This window comes from Salvelinus alpinus, chromosome 33, assembly GCF_045679555.1.
Source record: "Salvelinus alpinus chromosome 33, SLU_Salpinus.1, whole genome shotgun sequence".
Taxonomy (NCBI): domain Eukaryota; kingdom Metazoa; phylum Chordata; class Actinopteri; order Salmoniformes; family Salmonidae; genus Salvelinus; species Salvelinus alpinus.
The window spans coordinates 17,485,285-17,501,748 of record NC_092118.1 but is presented as its reverse complement, the minus strand read 5'-3'; the positions used below and the strand labels follow the sequence as shown (position 1 = coordinate 17,501,748).

Genomic DNA, 16,464 nt, shown 5'->3' with positions numbered 1-16,464 from the left:
TCATATCAAACATCTCCAATCCAAAATCAAAGCAAGAATCGGCTTTCTATTCCGCAACAAAGCCTCCTTCACTCACGCCGCCAAACTTACCCTAGTAAAACTGACTATCCTACCGATCCTCGACTTCGGCGATGTCATCTACAAAATAGCTTCCAATACTCTACTCAGCAAACTGGATGCAGTTTATCACAGTGCCATTCGTTTTGTTACTAAAGCACCATATACGACCCACCACTGCGACCTGTATGCCCTAGTCGGCTGGCCCTCGCTACATGTTCGTCGTCAGACCCACTGGCTCCAGGTCATCTACAAGGCTATGCTAGGTAAAGTGCCGCCTTATCTCAGTTCACTGGTCACGATGGCTACACCCACCCGCAACACGCGCTCCAGCAGGTGTATCTCACTGATCATCCCTAAAGCCAAAACCTCATTTGGACGCCTTTCCTTCCAGTTCTCTGCTGCCTGCGACTGGAACGAATTGCAAAAATCTCTGAAGTTGGAGACTTTTATCTCCCTCAACAACTTTAAAAATCTGCTATCCGAGCAGCTAACCGATCGCTGCAGCTGTACATAGTCCATCTGTAAACTACCCACCCAATTTACCTACCTCACCCCCCATACTGCTTTTATTTATTTACTTTTCTGCTCTTTTGCACACCAGTATCTCTTCTTGCACATGATCATCTGATGATTTATCACTCCAGTGTTAATCTGCTAAATTGTAATTATTCGATTTATTGCCTACCTCATGCCTTTTGCACACATTGTATATAGATTCTCTTTTTTTTTTCTACCATGTTATTGACTTGTTTATTGTTTACTCCATGTGTAACTCTGTGTTGTCTGTTCACACTGCTATGCTTTATCTTGGCCAGGTCGCAGTTGCAAATGAGAACTTGTTCTCAACTAGCCTACCTGGTTAAATAAAGGTGAAATAAATACAAAAAATCTACCTCCACCACCACCACCACTATGAGAACTGTCAGTCTTCTAATGGGGGGCTAGACCTCCCCTGTACTCTGAATGAATAAACTAATGGATTTCTTTGAAGTTGCAGTGTATGGCTTTCAGTTATCATCTATCCATGATAAAAGCCTGTTTTTCATTCCCTCGTAAATTGCAGGTTGATGTTTACTTTCATAGTCTTGTCCTGGAGGCAGAACTGAGCGATTTCTGCCAGATGGGCCAGCTGCAAAGATAAAATTGGCTATATTGTAAAAATGTATGAAAACTAAAATGTGCTTTTTGATCCTAATTTAATGTTAGGCATTAAGGTTAGCAGTGTGATTAAGGTTAGGTATAGGTTTAAAATCAGATTTTATGACATTGTGGCTGTAGTGACCACTCTGCAGAGCTGCCTCCAGTGCAAGATTAATGATGAAAAACATTAACCTGCTCATAAATTAGGTAATGTCAAAGTGTCTTTAACTTTAAGAATTACAGCTCAAGTGAGAAGATTACTGATCATGCAAGGCAGAGACGTAAATAAAGAAGTAAATATTGTCATTGCATGAACTTTTACTTTATAGGAAGATCAGTAGCCTACATAAAATATCAACCTTGCCTATAAATGAGAAGTTCATCTCTCATATGTAGATGATTTCATTGAGTTGAGTTGAGTTTATTTTTATTTTTACAGGGACAGTGCACATTAATCAACGTTTCAGTAAAAGTGCCGGTTTTAGCCAGCCGGCTAATTTTCAACCGCAGTCCCTGGGCAGGTTATTAAAAACAATTACAATATAGACAATCATTGAGCAGTGAGCAGACGCAGAGCAACATAGGACAAGCAAGACATAGCATACAGACAGAGCAACATAGGACAAGCAAGACTTAGCATACAGACAGAGCAACATAGAACAAAAGCAGCAAGACAAAATTCATTACATTTTACATTTTAGTCATTTAGCAGACGCTCTTATCCAGAGCGACTTACAGTAGAGTGCATACATTTTATTACATTTTTACATTTTTACATACTGAGACAAGGATATCCCTACCGGCCAAACCCTCCCTAACCCGGACGACGCTATGCCAATTGTGCGTCGCCCCACGGACCTCCCGGTTGCGGCCGGCTGCGACAGAGCCTGGGCGCGAACCCAGCCCAGCCTGTGTCCTAGACCACTGCGCCACCCGGGAGGTACACACGTTACTCACTGTGGCATCACATTTTGTCCTAGCCCATGGTGCTAACACGTTACTCACTGTGGCATCACATTTTGTCCTAGCACATGTTGCTAACACGTTACTCACTGTGGCGTCACATTTTGTCCTAGCAAAATTCATAAAAGCAACAAAGTGTTTCCACACCTCACAAGCTACAGACAACAGACAACATGGAAAGCGGCAATACACAGCTAGGGATCATGTTCACAAATCTGATTGACCTTTAGCCATGTCTTCATGCATTTTGTGAAAGTGTGATATATGGTGCAGTTATGTGTGTCTGATGGCAGTGTATTCCAGACATGGGAAGCTCTCACAGAGAAAGCGGATTTACTAAAGGTGCTTTTCCTTAAGGGGACTATACAGTCACCATTCATGGCAGACCTTGTGGATCTGCTGCCATATGTTTGGGTTTTCTGTTTAACAAAAATACTGAGTGGAGGGGGAGCCAGGCCATTTAGGATCTGGAATACAAGACATGTATTGCACAAGATTTTCCCAACTCAGGAGCTCATGCTTTCTGAGAATGTAACAGTGATGATGGCTATTGGGCTTCCTATCAAGCACTTTGAGAGCCTGTTTGTAGACAGACTGAATAGGTTTTAATGTTGTACAGCAAGCCTGGGCCCAACTAGTCAAGCAGTATGTTAAGTGAGGAGTATCATAGATTTGAAGTACAGTTTTGCTACCTCTGTGTCAAACAATTTCGCATAAATCGGAAATTAGCTAGGTTGAATTTGGTTATCTGAATTACCTTTTTTACATGCTTTTTAAAAGAGAGGTTGGAATCAAGTATGATGCCAAGGTACTTAAAATCAGGTAGCACCTGGAGCTTCTCCCCTGACACATAGACATCTGGCTCAGTAGAATCTGTTGCCCTCTTTGTGAAGAACATGCAAACAGTCTTTTCACATTGAGATGCAAACACGAGTCACTGAGCCACTTTGTAACCTGGACCATTACAGTAGTGAGTTCTTGTGCAGCTTGTTGTTTGCATTACACAGACCGGTAAAGCAGCAGGTAGCCTAGTGGTTAGAGCTGTTGGACTAGTAACCGAAAGGTTGCAAGATTGAATCTCTGAGCTGACAAGTTAAAAATCTGTTGTTCTGCCCCTGAACAAGGCAGTTAACCCACTGTTCCTAGGCTGTCATTGAAAATAAGAATTTGTTCTTAACTGACTTGCCTAGTTAAATAAAGGTTAAAAAAATTGCACGGAAAACTAATTTGAGATGTTGTTCAAAAGTATATTAACTAAACTAGGAACGGCTTCTGTGTTTGCAGACTTTAAGGATGAGGTTCATATTAAAACTCTTAAAATGAGAAATGACTCAGACATTTACAAATCATTGCGCAAACTAGGACTCTAAACCCAATATGCATTGCCAGGAAGCACATTATGAGTTTCAATGCCATAAGCAATGTCTTTTATGAAGCTGATAATTGAGTCACAAAGCCTTTCAGAAGTATTGATGGGTTTGCAACTGCAATATACAGAGGATTAGGGCTTATTGTATTGTGTGCACCGCTGAGAGAAGTTCACCACCAGGGGGTCATAAAATGGGTCTTTATCCCTGTAAAGTAAATACCATTGAAATATTGAACTCCAACTTGAAAGGTGCCGTTTGCCTAAGAGGTAATCTATGATTAATTTTGAATTTCGGGTCAGCGTATTTGATAGCACTTTTTAAGATATTCCTTCACACTAATTTCAATTGATATTTGGTTGTGTTGAGAGGTTTTCTGAGCTGTGTGCATGTCTATTTATTTCAATAAAGATCCACTCACTCTTTATATTGCCTCCCAGGATAGTCTCTCCAAGTGATGAGCTCATACAGAGAAACGCTGACTCTTTAAAAGGTTCTCTCTCCTCTCAGTATGTAACGAATTCATTTGCAGACTTGCTCCAAATCTGTCTGCTTCATGACGCCAAGATACCTGGGTAATTTACAGCTTGATTTATTCACGCACAGCTTAACACAAGGTGTGGTTATATACAAGAGAAAAGTAATTTCACAACAGTCCATAGGAGGGTTTGGTGCAATTGGAGGGCTGGTACAGTAACTATAGAAATGTATACAGTAAGACTTGGCAAAAGAACAAAAGCAAAATGCACTGGTATAAAAAGACAAGCCAACCTTTATTTAGAGGATTGGAACTCTTTATTTAAACACCATTCCATTGGGCAATGGCACAATCCGTTACTGCAGGCGCCGGCAAACAGCCAAATGGTTGTTAGGCAGTAATTGAGGTGTACAGACATACTGTATGTGTACCTTGTGTACATGTACACTGTCATCCATCATACTGCTGTAATCCATAAGCATAAATAAAGTGCGGCACAGGAAATTAGCCTTATCATTTATCAGGGCTCCCTCTGCCTCTGTGATGATCCAGCAGTCTGACAAATACAGAAAGCCGTAATATTCAGCTTCATTGCTCTGTTTGGAGCAGAGAAACTTACACTGACTGCTTCAATAACTTGCTGTATCAATCTACTGATAGACAGACAATCTGACATTTGCTTTGGAGGAGCTTTGGTTGCACTAGTGGATGTCCAATCGAAATAAGCACTGTCAAAACAGTGAGGAAATGGGAAAGGACTAGAAAAAGACTTCAGAGTAGTTCATGGATGAGTTGCATGGCTTCAATTCACTTCAGATATGGTTTGTGTCTGGTCTGAGATGTGCAAGGGGCCTAACATCAAACAAGCTGATGGTACTGCATGCTATTGTGGTTGTCTTTTTAATACGTGTGAACCTCCGGAAAGCTATCCATCAGTGCATAACACACAGAACGCCTCGTGAATGCTCTTTCACTATCTCCATGTCCCTTTTGTACCACACACAGACTATGCAGATATAAGATGTTTGTCAGTCAGTTCCTGTGCATAGCTCAAGGCATTCAAGCGTAATATTAAAAGGTCAGAGATTCATCTTGTATCAACAGGAAATATGGATTTGTTGAGTTTGTATGTTCACCTCTGGTGTGACGGCTTGGGATCTGAAAATAGGTGACTTAAATTAAGCAACATTACTATGGCAACATGCAGTGGTTGAAAAAGTACCCAATTGTCATACCTGAGTAAAAGTAAAGATACCTTCATAGAAAGTTACTCAAGTAAGTGAGTAAAATACTACTTGAGTAAAAGTACTTGGTTTTAAATATACTTAAGTATCAAAAGTAAATGCAATTGCTAAAATATACTTAAGTATCAAATGTAGAAGTACAAGTATAAATAATTTCAAATTCCTTATGTTAAGCAAAGCAGGCGGAACCATTTTCTTGTTTTAAAACATTACAACACTCACACATTATTTACAAAAGATGCATGTGTGTTTAGTGAGTCCACCAGACCATAGGCAGTAGGGATGACCATGTGTTCTCTTGATAAGTGCGTGAATAGACAATTTTCCTGTCCAGCTAAGCATTCGAAATGTAACGAGTGCTTTGGGTTGTCAGGGAAAATGTATGGAGTAAAAAGTACTATATTTTCTTTAGGAATGTAGTGAAGTAAAAGTAAAAGTTGTCAAAAATATAAATAGCAAAGTAAAGTTGATATCTCAAAAAACGACTTAAGTAAAAATACTTTAAAGTACTACTTAAGTACTTTACACCACTGGCAACATGAAACATCCTCGAAGAGATGGTATGGATAAAATGCACTTTAGATTTGGAAAACAACTAACAGGGACATTTCACTATGTGTTGGATGTAGGGTCACACTAAACCAGAGTAAAGCTATTTGACTATAAATCCGTCTCTTTTACAGCTCAGTAAGCTTGCGATATACAGTGGGGAGAACAAGTATTTGATACACTGCCGATTTTGCAGGTTTTCCAACTTACAAAGCATGTAGAGGTCTGTAATTTTTATCATAGGTACACTTCAACTGTGAGAGACGGAATTATATGCGAAATAGAGATGACAAATGACTTTACTTTGAGCAGGATTTAATTGAATTTTCAATTGAAAGTTGGCTCCCCATTACCAGCCCCAGTTCTCGTATCCCCTGGGCCCTCCTGTGGTGGTTCTTCTGCTTCACTTAGCCACCTGTAGCTTACCTGCAGGATCCACAACTGATAAACTCTCTCCTCCAGTGAGTCCTGTGGGACATTTATTCATTCTCAATTCAGACAAGGCTCCGACTCCCTCCATATGCTACCCAAACCTTTTCTGATTCCCCTATCATAGTGGGCTTGTTTTGTGCCAAGAATATATCTCTTCTCAGTCTGTTTTATTGCGGCTGTGTCAGGGGCAGCAGTAACTGCGAGTGTGCATGATTATCGAGGTGCACTCTCTCATTGCCTTTCTCCCAAGAGGCAGAAACCTGAATTATAAATGTGGGCAAGGGTAATGGGACCGTCTCACGCACACAGGCCAAGGACACCACTGCTTTATTGGGTTAGGCATTCTAGATTTCTCAGAAAGCTCTGGTTTTCAGATGAAATAAAAAAACAAGGAGCGATGCCATTCATAGAATCATCAAACCCGCATTTCAGATATTGGAAGAATTTTTCAGTGTTCAAAGCAAGATGGTTATTACTCAGTGACGTATCCAGGAATGCAATCAGTATCTTTATGTAAAGTTTGTACGATAACAATACCATTTCTCATATGACGCACATGTTTTTTAGTCATCTTAGAAACACTGTTACTGGGATTGATTGAACAGGTCCATGTTATTGTCATGTAATAAATCACACTTCCATTTCTTTGGCTTTAATTCATGAAATGGTATGTGAATCCTAATGCTTTTACTGTGAGTATGAAGAGGCCATTTCAAAGCAGGTGGTATCTCACCATTATGCTCATCTGAAAGGTTTTAATCATTCATGATTAACATTATGCAAAAAAGCCACCTACTGTATGCGTTAACAAGAAGAGCTCCAGTGGCATAAATAACTCAATGTCACGCTGAGATTCAAAGATTTGAATATCTCACTTTGTGAGATCTGTTTGAAGAGTTCACAGTATGTGGTTCCGCATTATTTTATGAATTTAGAGCAATACAACTACTGTGACAAAATTTGAGATGATGATTATGGTATTCCACATATGAGAAGGTTTGTGCATATCAATTCCCAACCTTTGGGAAATCAATTCCGTTTTGAATTTGAAAAATATTTTCCAGATTTAAATCTGTTGGCGAAGGAAGTGGGTTTACATGTACACTACCGTTCGAAAGTTTGGGGTCACATAGAAATGCCCTTGTTTTTGAAAGAAAAGCACATTTTTTGTCCATTAAAATATCAAATTGATCAGAAATACAGTGTAGACATTGTTAATGTTGTAAATTAGTATTGGAGCTGGAAAAGGCAGATTTTTTAATGGAATATCTGCATAGGCGTACAGAGGCCTATTATCAGCAACCATCACTCCTGTGTTTCAATGTCACGTTATGTTAGCTAATCCAAGTTTATCATTTTAAAAGGCTAATTGATCATTAGAAAACCATTTTGCAATTCTGTTAGCACAGCTGAAAACTGTTGTTCGGATTAAAGAAACAATAAAACTGGTCTTCTTTAGACTAGTTGAGTATCTAGAGCATCAGCATTTGTGGGTTTGATTACAGGCTCAAAATAGCCAGAAACAAATAACTTTATTCTGAAACTCGTCAGTCTATTCTTCTTCTGAGAAATTAAGGCTATTCCATGCGAGAAATTGCCATTTACAACATTAACAATGTCTACACTGTATTTCTGATCAATTTGATGTTATTTTTATGGGCAACAAAATGAACTTTTCTTTAAAAAAAATGACATTTCTAAGTGACCGCAAACTTTTGAACAGTAGTGTGTATATTTAATGGCATGCCTCCCCTGGCCCAGCATGAATGTGGATGCTAATGAGGACTGGCATGTTGAAAACCGAATGTGCCACTCCTCTCCTCCCCTGGTACACACAACAGTCAGAAGAGAAAGGCTTCGACAGAAACAAGCCCGGATTCTAGACTGCTGTCTGCTTCTGTGAGAAACTGATTAGATGCCATTTCTCAAATGTTCTCCCTGTGTGTGTGTGTGTGTGTGTGTGTGTGTGTGTGTGCTCCCAAAATGTTTTTGATACATTACTGTACAAAACCATAAAAATAAAGAAACATGTAGGATATTCATTTGAAAATAATCCTGCAGCAACAGAAAATGTGAATTGTTAAGTGGATTATTTTTCATTAGGGCAAATCAAGTCTGACATTTTAAAGAGGCAATTACACACTTTAGAAGCCTTTTTATACCTTGAATACACTACAAGTTCCTGCTGTGCAGGAAAATTCTCAGCAACAAAAGAGTGATCAAATTAAGATCCTACATCTGTATGTGATCATTAATATAATTTGTGTAATCAGCTACCATTAAATAGTGAACATAAATTATTAACTTCTGTATGTTGAGAGAGCTATAACCTTAAAGGCATGAGCTTTAGGGGAAAAACACACATTCATTTTGATAACATGACATTTGCCTTGTGTCACATGGGACCAGACGCACATATGGGACAGCTGGTGGCAGTTTACATGGAAAGGGCACACTCAATATTGTACCATTGGAAAAAAACACACTACCACACATTCACGTAGCATCAGTTCTTTTACTGGCATATATTATAAATATTTTGAATATTTACACTTAGAAAATAGTATATTATTTTCATATATATATCCAGCATTTCGCCAAAACTGTACAGCTTAATCGCATAATAAACTTATCCTACAAACCTGAGACACTAGAAGAAAAGAAAACAGCAGAGAACTTTTCGTAATGCTTGCTACACAGTAGCAGTTATGTACCAAGTACAACAATGAACATATAGAACCCAGTACAACCTTCAAGTCAACAGAAAACCAACTACACTCTTCACAAAATATGTTTCATAGTATCTCATAATGAACAATATCAACCATCTATGGCTGATCCATAGGCTAAAGAAAATGTTTAACATTTATCATGTGATGTCAACTGGTGAACAAAAAGACATCATGGTGCTCCAATGACTGTCATTAACCATACACCATTCTCCTTTATCCACAACAGAAAGTCCAGAGGAGCAACAGAGTAAGCACCCCATCCAGTCCAGTGTGCTCCAGTATATTTGACCAGTGTTCTCTCAGAGGAGCCCATTATAGGGCACTGCCAGGCAGTGTGTTGGTGATGGACCATTTCTGTCCAGTGCATTTTTGAAGGGCCAGCTGGTACCCAAACTCGTTGTCATTGCTGGCCACCAGCTCAAGGCATCGCTTCGATTTCCTGTTCTGAATGGAACCTCCCTGAAAGAAAAAACAGGTAGATCTAAGACAGTGGGATGCGACAGCATCATTGGTGTGCATGACGTTGATTGCTGTGTCACCTTAACCCCGCAGCGCTATGAATTAATGGATGGGGTTGATGTGTATAGCTTAACAAGCACCCGCAGCACTGTTTTGTACTGATTTCCCTTCGGCGCCAGCACTGGGGCCTTCCCAGATATTGTTGTTCTTGCTTCGTGAGCATGCTGATGCTATCTACCATTATACTCAGTAGCACTCTCAGTAGGAATGGCAAGATTATGTGATAACATTAGATGAGAAGAAAACATTTTTCACACATCACCTGAGAAAACAACCCTCACACTTACAGGAAGAAACTCAATCTTTGTCACCTAAGGAATCGTGTGCTTCGAAGTGTCTCTCCATCTCATCTCTCTTTCCCATTTGTTAGAGCGGAGAGTCTCTCACATGTACGTGGAGGCCTTAAAGCTTTGGGTTGGACTCAACTGTTGGGACCAGTGTGATGGGAGTCACTGCACAGATCAGATAAGCTCACTATCTCTGTAACTGGGATCAGAGAATCTCCCGTGTCATCTCTCAGTCAGGAGAACGACGACTCAAGCTGGAAAGGCAATCGTTTTAAAATGGGCTTTAATTTTGGTTCAAGACTAGATGCTCTATAAAGAAAGATGCAAGGGCATGTTAAGGTTCAGAAATTCAGACCAATACACATCATTAAGATTTGCACTAACCAATTGATAATTAACATCACTTTTTATGAGGGATTAATCTTTATATGTGGAGTCAACAACCACCTCTAAGCAATCTCATTGTCAACTTGTCATCAATGTTTTGTTGCACATACAGCATACGGATGATTTGGTCAGGTTAATTTGAAAGTGAATTAATCAAAATGACAAGAAGTCTAGTCGATGTCACTCTGATTCAGGATATGATAAGTTTTCATTAGAATAGAATACTGTCTGTTAAGTTAAGAGTGCTTGTCAGGTCTTGCATGCCTAAAAGCTATGGAATGAAACAATTATCTGCTTGAGTGCATTCTGCAAAATACATGGGGGATGGATACAGTTTACATATTCACTAATAGTTTTTCATCAGTAATCAACATCTCCACGTGTAGTAATGGTTGTCAGATGTAGCATGAAATATAACATGGTGGATTCCATATGTTCAACCAAATGAAAGAACCATTAGCCATTAGATACACCTCATTGGCCACATGGTGCATATAGCCTGGAATGAGTACAAGGAAATCAACATTACCTGCAAATAAGATATGACAAAGAAAACAAATAGAGCTACACAATGCAGTAGAACCAAAAAGTCCCATATGAAAAAAGTTGTACATGTACTTTATGTTATCATTGCTGATTAATTTATTTCAGCTCATCAATTGTTAAGACTATGTCTAGACATCTGAAGTTGTTTCAAAATATAAAACAATAATACATTTGTTTTTCATTCTGTCATTATCATACTTTGCCAGAGGCGCATCCTGAAATATTTACGAGGCATCTACCAAGCAGCTAAAACACGTATTTATTTACAGAAAATAATCATAATTTCATCCTGATTCTATTCATATTTGCAAGATTACCATCTTGCAGCAGGAAGCCTGCCAAGTAACCTCAGGGCTTCGGCATAATGTTCTTAACCTGATGTTTCGGCTATACATGGCTAAATAGCAAACATTTTCTGAGGCAGTTGAATTCCAGTGGGTCACTGAACACTTCAGAACAATTTCACACAATAAAAAATATCAGCATTACTCAGCCTTTCTCTATCTGGGAAGTCAACATCAAAAGATGCTAAACACCAATAACCATTATAACCTTCAGGGTGCTTAAAAGGCCTGCGTTCTCTCCAGGAGAGACTGCATTACAGTACGTAAGTCCTGAGGTTGAATTCTGTACTGGCAGAAGACCAGTCCTGTTTGTTCCCTGTGCTTGATCCTGTGGGCTGCTGCCAAATCAACATATTGATTTGCTATAGAGAGTGAACCAGCGAGCCAGAATGATAATGGTCCTGGGTTCACAAGCAGCGGTGAAAAGTTAACCAACTCTCCTGTGTTCTTTCATCTAATTGATAATTTTTGAGTGAACAGTTTGGGAGTCTGTGTGTGCATGCAGGTGAATGTGTGTGCATGCATGTGTTTACGTGTTGTGTTACATAAGGACATAGGAAGCGTTTGCAGTGTGTAGGCCGACATGAGGTAGAAGATACACCATGTAGTAGAAAAACACAAAGGATAGTAGAAAACAGGAGCACTTGGGAAGGTGACGTCATTGAGTCAGTGAAAGCACTGAGGATGAACAGAAAGCTAATTAGATGTGTTTAATCGGCGTGTTAAGATTGTCTCCCAAGCAGGGCTCTTTACACCTAAACCCTCTGTGTCTCCATACTACAGCCCACGCTACAGCCACCTTAACTGCTGACAAAATCTTTACAAATACAAACACCCACTTCTTTTCTTCTGCTTCCCAAGATACATCAAAATTATTTAACTTGAGGAGAGAGCATGTTGAATTTCCACTATAAGGCTTTAAAGCGAAGAAAAGTCAAAATTGTCAGGCACATTCAACCAGAGAGATTCATTGATTGCTGCTATTCTCCTCCTCTCCATCTCGTAGAATTTAAGTGTGGTAACGCTTAAGCTAGAATGGGAATAGGAACATTCCTCCTCGCTACAGTACTGTACAACCCTATGCTTGAGTTGTATCGATGCATTTCCTTTTGAGGTAAAACACATTTCACACTATGTCTAGCAGAAATGTGATCAATAATGCATGGTGTCTGACTATTCCCTTTTAAATTATACAATGCTAAACCAAGAAACCACCTACAGAAGAGCCATGTAGATATGTGAAACGTGAGATCAAGCATTTCAATCCTTTTACACTCCAGAGCTACCTATACTTCACCCCTTTTTCTCCCCAATTTCGTAGTGTCCAATTGGTAGTTACAGTCTTGTCTCATCGCTGCAACTCCCGTACGGACTCGGGAGAGATGAAGGTCAAGAGCCATACGTCCTCCAAAACACAACCCAACCAAGCCGCACTGCTTCTTGACACAACGCCCGCTTAACCCGGAAGCCAGCTGCACCAACGTGTCGGAGGGAACACCGTACACCTGGCCACCGTGTCAGCGTGCACTGCGCCCAGCCCGCCACAGGAGTCGCTAGTGCACAATGGGACAAGGACATCCCTGCCGACCAAACCCTCCCCTAACCAAAGTTCACAAGGCATCACACTAATGTCAAAGCTATAGACGCAAATAGGTTGAATCCATAATTGACAATACCTTGACTTTTAGGAGTTTTAGTGATAGAGATTCAACCAATCCAGGCATATGACATACAGTACATATATATATATATATATATGTTTTCAATGTCTCACTCCTTGTTATCATTTTTTGGGGGGATACGGTACAGAACCTACAAGTTTCTAACTTGTGCGGGCATCCACTCAAAATAAATAAGTGATCCACCAATGGAGAGAAAAATACGTCTTTATCTGAAAACACAATTCCTAGAAGTTGAATTCAAGGTTAGCACCCCACTATTTTGAGTGGATATTTTGAGCGCATACATTATGATGACACATAATCAGAACGATTTTAATTGCGCCTTCAAAACTGGGTGAAGTGGGTGACGCACTCTTCAGACCATGTTGATGTAGCCCTCATTACAGGCCATTGTGCTCAGTGAGCCAGTCCAATAATGAAGACAGAGAGAGTCATTATGATGCATTTACTGTTCACGTCTAAATGGTTTGGAGGAATGTGGAGAGGTCTGTGGACCGTAAAACTCTGTTATATCTGTGACACTCCTTAAATGGAGACCAATCCAACCACACCGAGCCATTGATTTCCGCCAATATTACCCCCTAAAATGTACCCAAGATACCTACCTCCACTGGTGCCACATTTACTAATGATCCAACTCCCTGACAACAAAGTATTAATTTAGATCATTGACTTACCATTTTCTATCGCTTGCTGGTCTATTTTCAGTGAGCAGTCTGAGTGTGTTGGTCAGGTCTGTATGGTTTCTTACCTGAGTAAATAGCCAGTGGAGCTTCATGCGCTTGGCTGTGGCGTAGCTACACTCGATGAGGCGCGGTCGGCTGTTCACATCCACCAGGCACTTGTTGTCATCGTCATCGATGGTGGGACTGAGCACCCCTACATGTAACTCCTGAGTGCTGGTGTAGTACACATTCTGGAATGACAGAAGAGACAGCACATACATAAGCTACTGAGAGCTGGAGGCATTCAAGCATTTCACAAAATGTTGATTTGTTTTAGGCTTTTCACTAGGACTTACTTCACCCATAGGCATGTCTATTCATGCAGCTACCCTCACTGAACTGAAGCACAGGGCAGGAAATGGCATAGTGTGGGAAATGGCTTATTGTTTATGGAGAGGAGCGCTCTCCATAAACAATACAAATCGACCAGCTAAACCCAAACACTTCTAATTGCACTCTCTGATGCGGTCCTTCCAGACCGTATTTTCCAAGGGCCCTTGAGTGCCCATATTTAGCTAACAGGCCGTAAAACACCACTGGAAGGAAAAAGCATCTGTTTGAACTGAGTGGAGCAGCAGAGGTAGTGGTGTGTACTACAGATGGCAGCTGCATCTGTGCTCTGACTCCATCGCCGTGCATATGAGGGATGAGGAGGCTTGTCTGCACATGTGGGGTAGCTAGACATGTTGGGTAGCTAGAAGCCTGGGAGAGGCGGGGGAATGTAACAGCTGGAGGGGAGGGAGGACATCACAGCTGGATAGGGGTGGGGATAAAGGTGGTAGGTAGCACAGGGTTACATTAGGAGGGGTTTATTGCTACCTTGTCGTTAGCAAACAGTTGTCATAAATACACTGTGTATGTCACCTTAAACTATCCCATCAATCTTACAGGTAGAATAAATCTCTTTAGAATTACAAGGCTGCCAATGTTTTTGTATTTATTTTCGGTAATACCAATTAACCCACCGATGACATTCTTTAAAAAAGTATACTCGGTCATAAGACTTTATATGGGCAAATAAAATTCATAAAATACAAATCAAAGTGTTACATCTTCCTAAGTCCGAGGGTGGTTTTAACCTTCCAGACTTGGAACTGTATCAACTCGCTACCCAAGGCTTTTCCTTGCGACGTATAGTTAAATGTATTAAAGAGGAACAATGGGATACACATTGAAGATGTGCATGCTCATCTCCAGAATATTTTTACGTGTCTATTTTCAAAGGATAAAGCTATGAACACTAACAACTTCATAGTTAAAAACACTAACGATATGGAAGAAAATAAAAAGGATTTTACAAGATCCAAACCAAACAGACCGAGTGCTCACATCCCTATCATCCAATACATTCGCATACACAGGATCTGTAGTACACAGAGTGACTATGACAGAGTAGCCGACTGTCTGGATGAGCTTTGCAGACAGCAGGGTTACCCAGAGGAATGGCTGCATGATGCAAGGGATCATTAAAAAAATATGACCAAGAATGACATCCTCACACCCAAATCACCCCTCCCCCCTGACCAACGAGTTCAGTATTCCTTCAATTCTCCCCACTTGGCAAACAGTTTGACCATATCATAAAAAAACACAGGCACATCTTGAGGCCTGATTCACAAATGGAAAATACATTTAAAGAACCCCCGCAGGTAGTCTTTTGACGCGCCCCCAACATCAGTCAAATGGTGGTGACGTCTGATCTTCCACCGGTGCCACGTAGCACCTTCCTAGACAATGTGCCGGACGGTAATTACAGATGTGGCCGATGTACCCAGTGTAACTTCACGAACAATGCACACAATGTTCAATCACCCTATCATGGGCAAGGCCATTAAGATTAAGGGCATCATTACGTGTTCCACCAAAAATTTGAGACAAGGATAGCATAACACAGGAGTAATATCAGGACTCTTGATCAGAGAAACCCTGTGGCTACGGATTTCATGGATTGCTCTCTGAGATACATTGGTATCGAACATGTTAAGACTCTTAGGAGGGGGGAGATAGTGATCATCTATTACTAAGAAGAGAATTGTATTGGATTCACTATTTGTCGGCCATGTCTCCTAAAGGTCTAAACCAAGAGTTTGATATCAGACCATTCCATGAATATGTCACGTTGATTTGTCCTGCCATATTGGTCTCAACTTGGTCATTTTGTAAATATATTCAATTTTTTGTAACTACTGATACCAAATGATTAGAGGTACACAAGTTGTTTTTGAAATAGATATAATTAGATATAATTAGTGACCTATGGCCACTGCGCGTTCCGCATGTAATGGTCATATGGGCGGGTATTCCAACAGTTTCCAACATAATCTAATTTTTTTACCGTTGCCTAGGTTTTAACTTGGACCCATTTGTATGTATATAATACTTTATGACCATATGTATAGTACTTCTGTGATTAATTATGATTGACTATGCGCAAAAGGGAATTTAATTGTTTCCACACCCACCATGTGATGGCCATGTGAGGTGAAATGTGTATACGTCTGTATACGTCTGTTTGACGTGACGAAGATCAGTTTTGGATCGAAACGTAGTCCATAAAGTGGTGAATTAGGAGCAGAAACAGTGTGCGGGCCTTCAGGTTCTTTACTGGACGATCATTTTCTCATCACTCATCTTGAAAAAATGTATAGACACAATGGAAAAAATAAACAGATTTATTATTGAAATAGCATGGGTGACCGAGAAAAACGAATTGGTACAATTTAAAGCCAAGTGGCAAACAATAATGCAGGCACTAAGAATGGGGGTGTGAGCATGCGGGTCTCGATAGATGAGATGTAGCCATTTGTTGTGTGTGTCTGTAAGTTGATGATCATATGTATAAGTTTGTTTAAAAAAATACTTTTTAAAAAAGGGAAAATTAAATATAATAAAAAAAGTGAAAACTATCCTCCAGTCCCTCACTATCAGTAGGAGGTAAAGCAGGAAGAAAACGACATCTGTAGTGGTGTGAAATTAAAACGGATTCTAAAAGGAGTAACAGCACTGTAA

General features: G+C 40.1%; 1 protein-coding gene across 2 annotated transcripts in view; it reads right to left on the bottom strand.

The window, feature by feature from the left end:
- Positions 1 to 8,728: 8,728 nt before the first annotated feature.
- Positions 8,729 to 16,464, bottom strand: part of LOC139562949 (polypeptide N-acetylgalactosaminyltransferase 18-like) — an 82,345-nt gene continuing 74,609 nt past the window's right edge. For both annotated transcript variants that reach the window (XM_071381143.1, XM_071381144.1), the window contains exons 10-11: positions 13,482 to 13,646; positions 8,729 to 9,424 (exon numbers count right to left, since the gene is read on the bottom strand). In XM_071381143.1, coding sequence (XP_071237244.1) covers positions 9,278 to 9,424; positions 13,482 to 13,646 — 312 coding nt within the window. In that variant the 3' untranslated portion in view covers positions 8,729 to 9,277. The remainder of the gene's footprint in view (positions 9,425 to 13,481; positions 13,647 to 16,464) is intronic.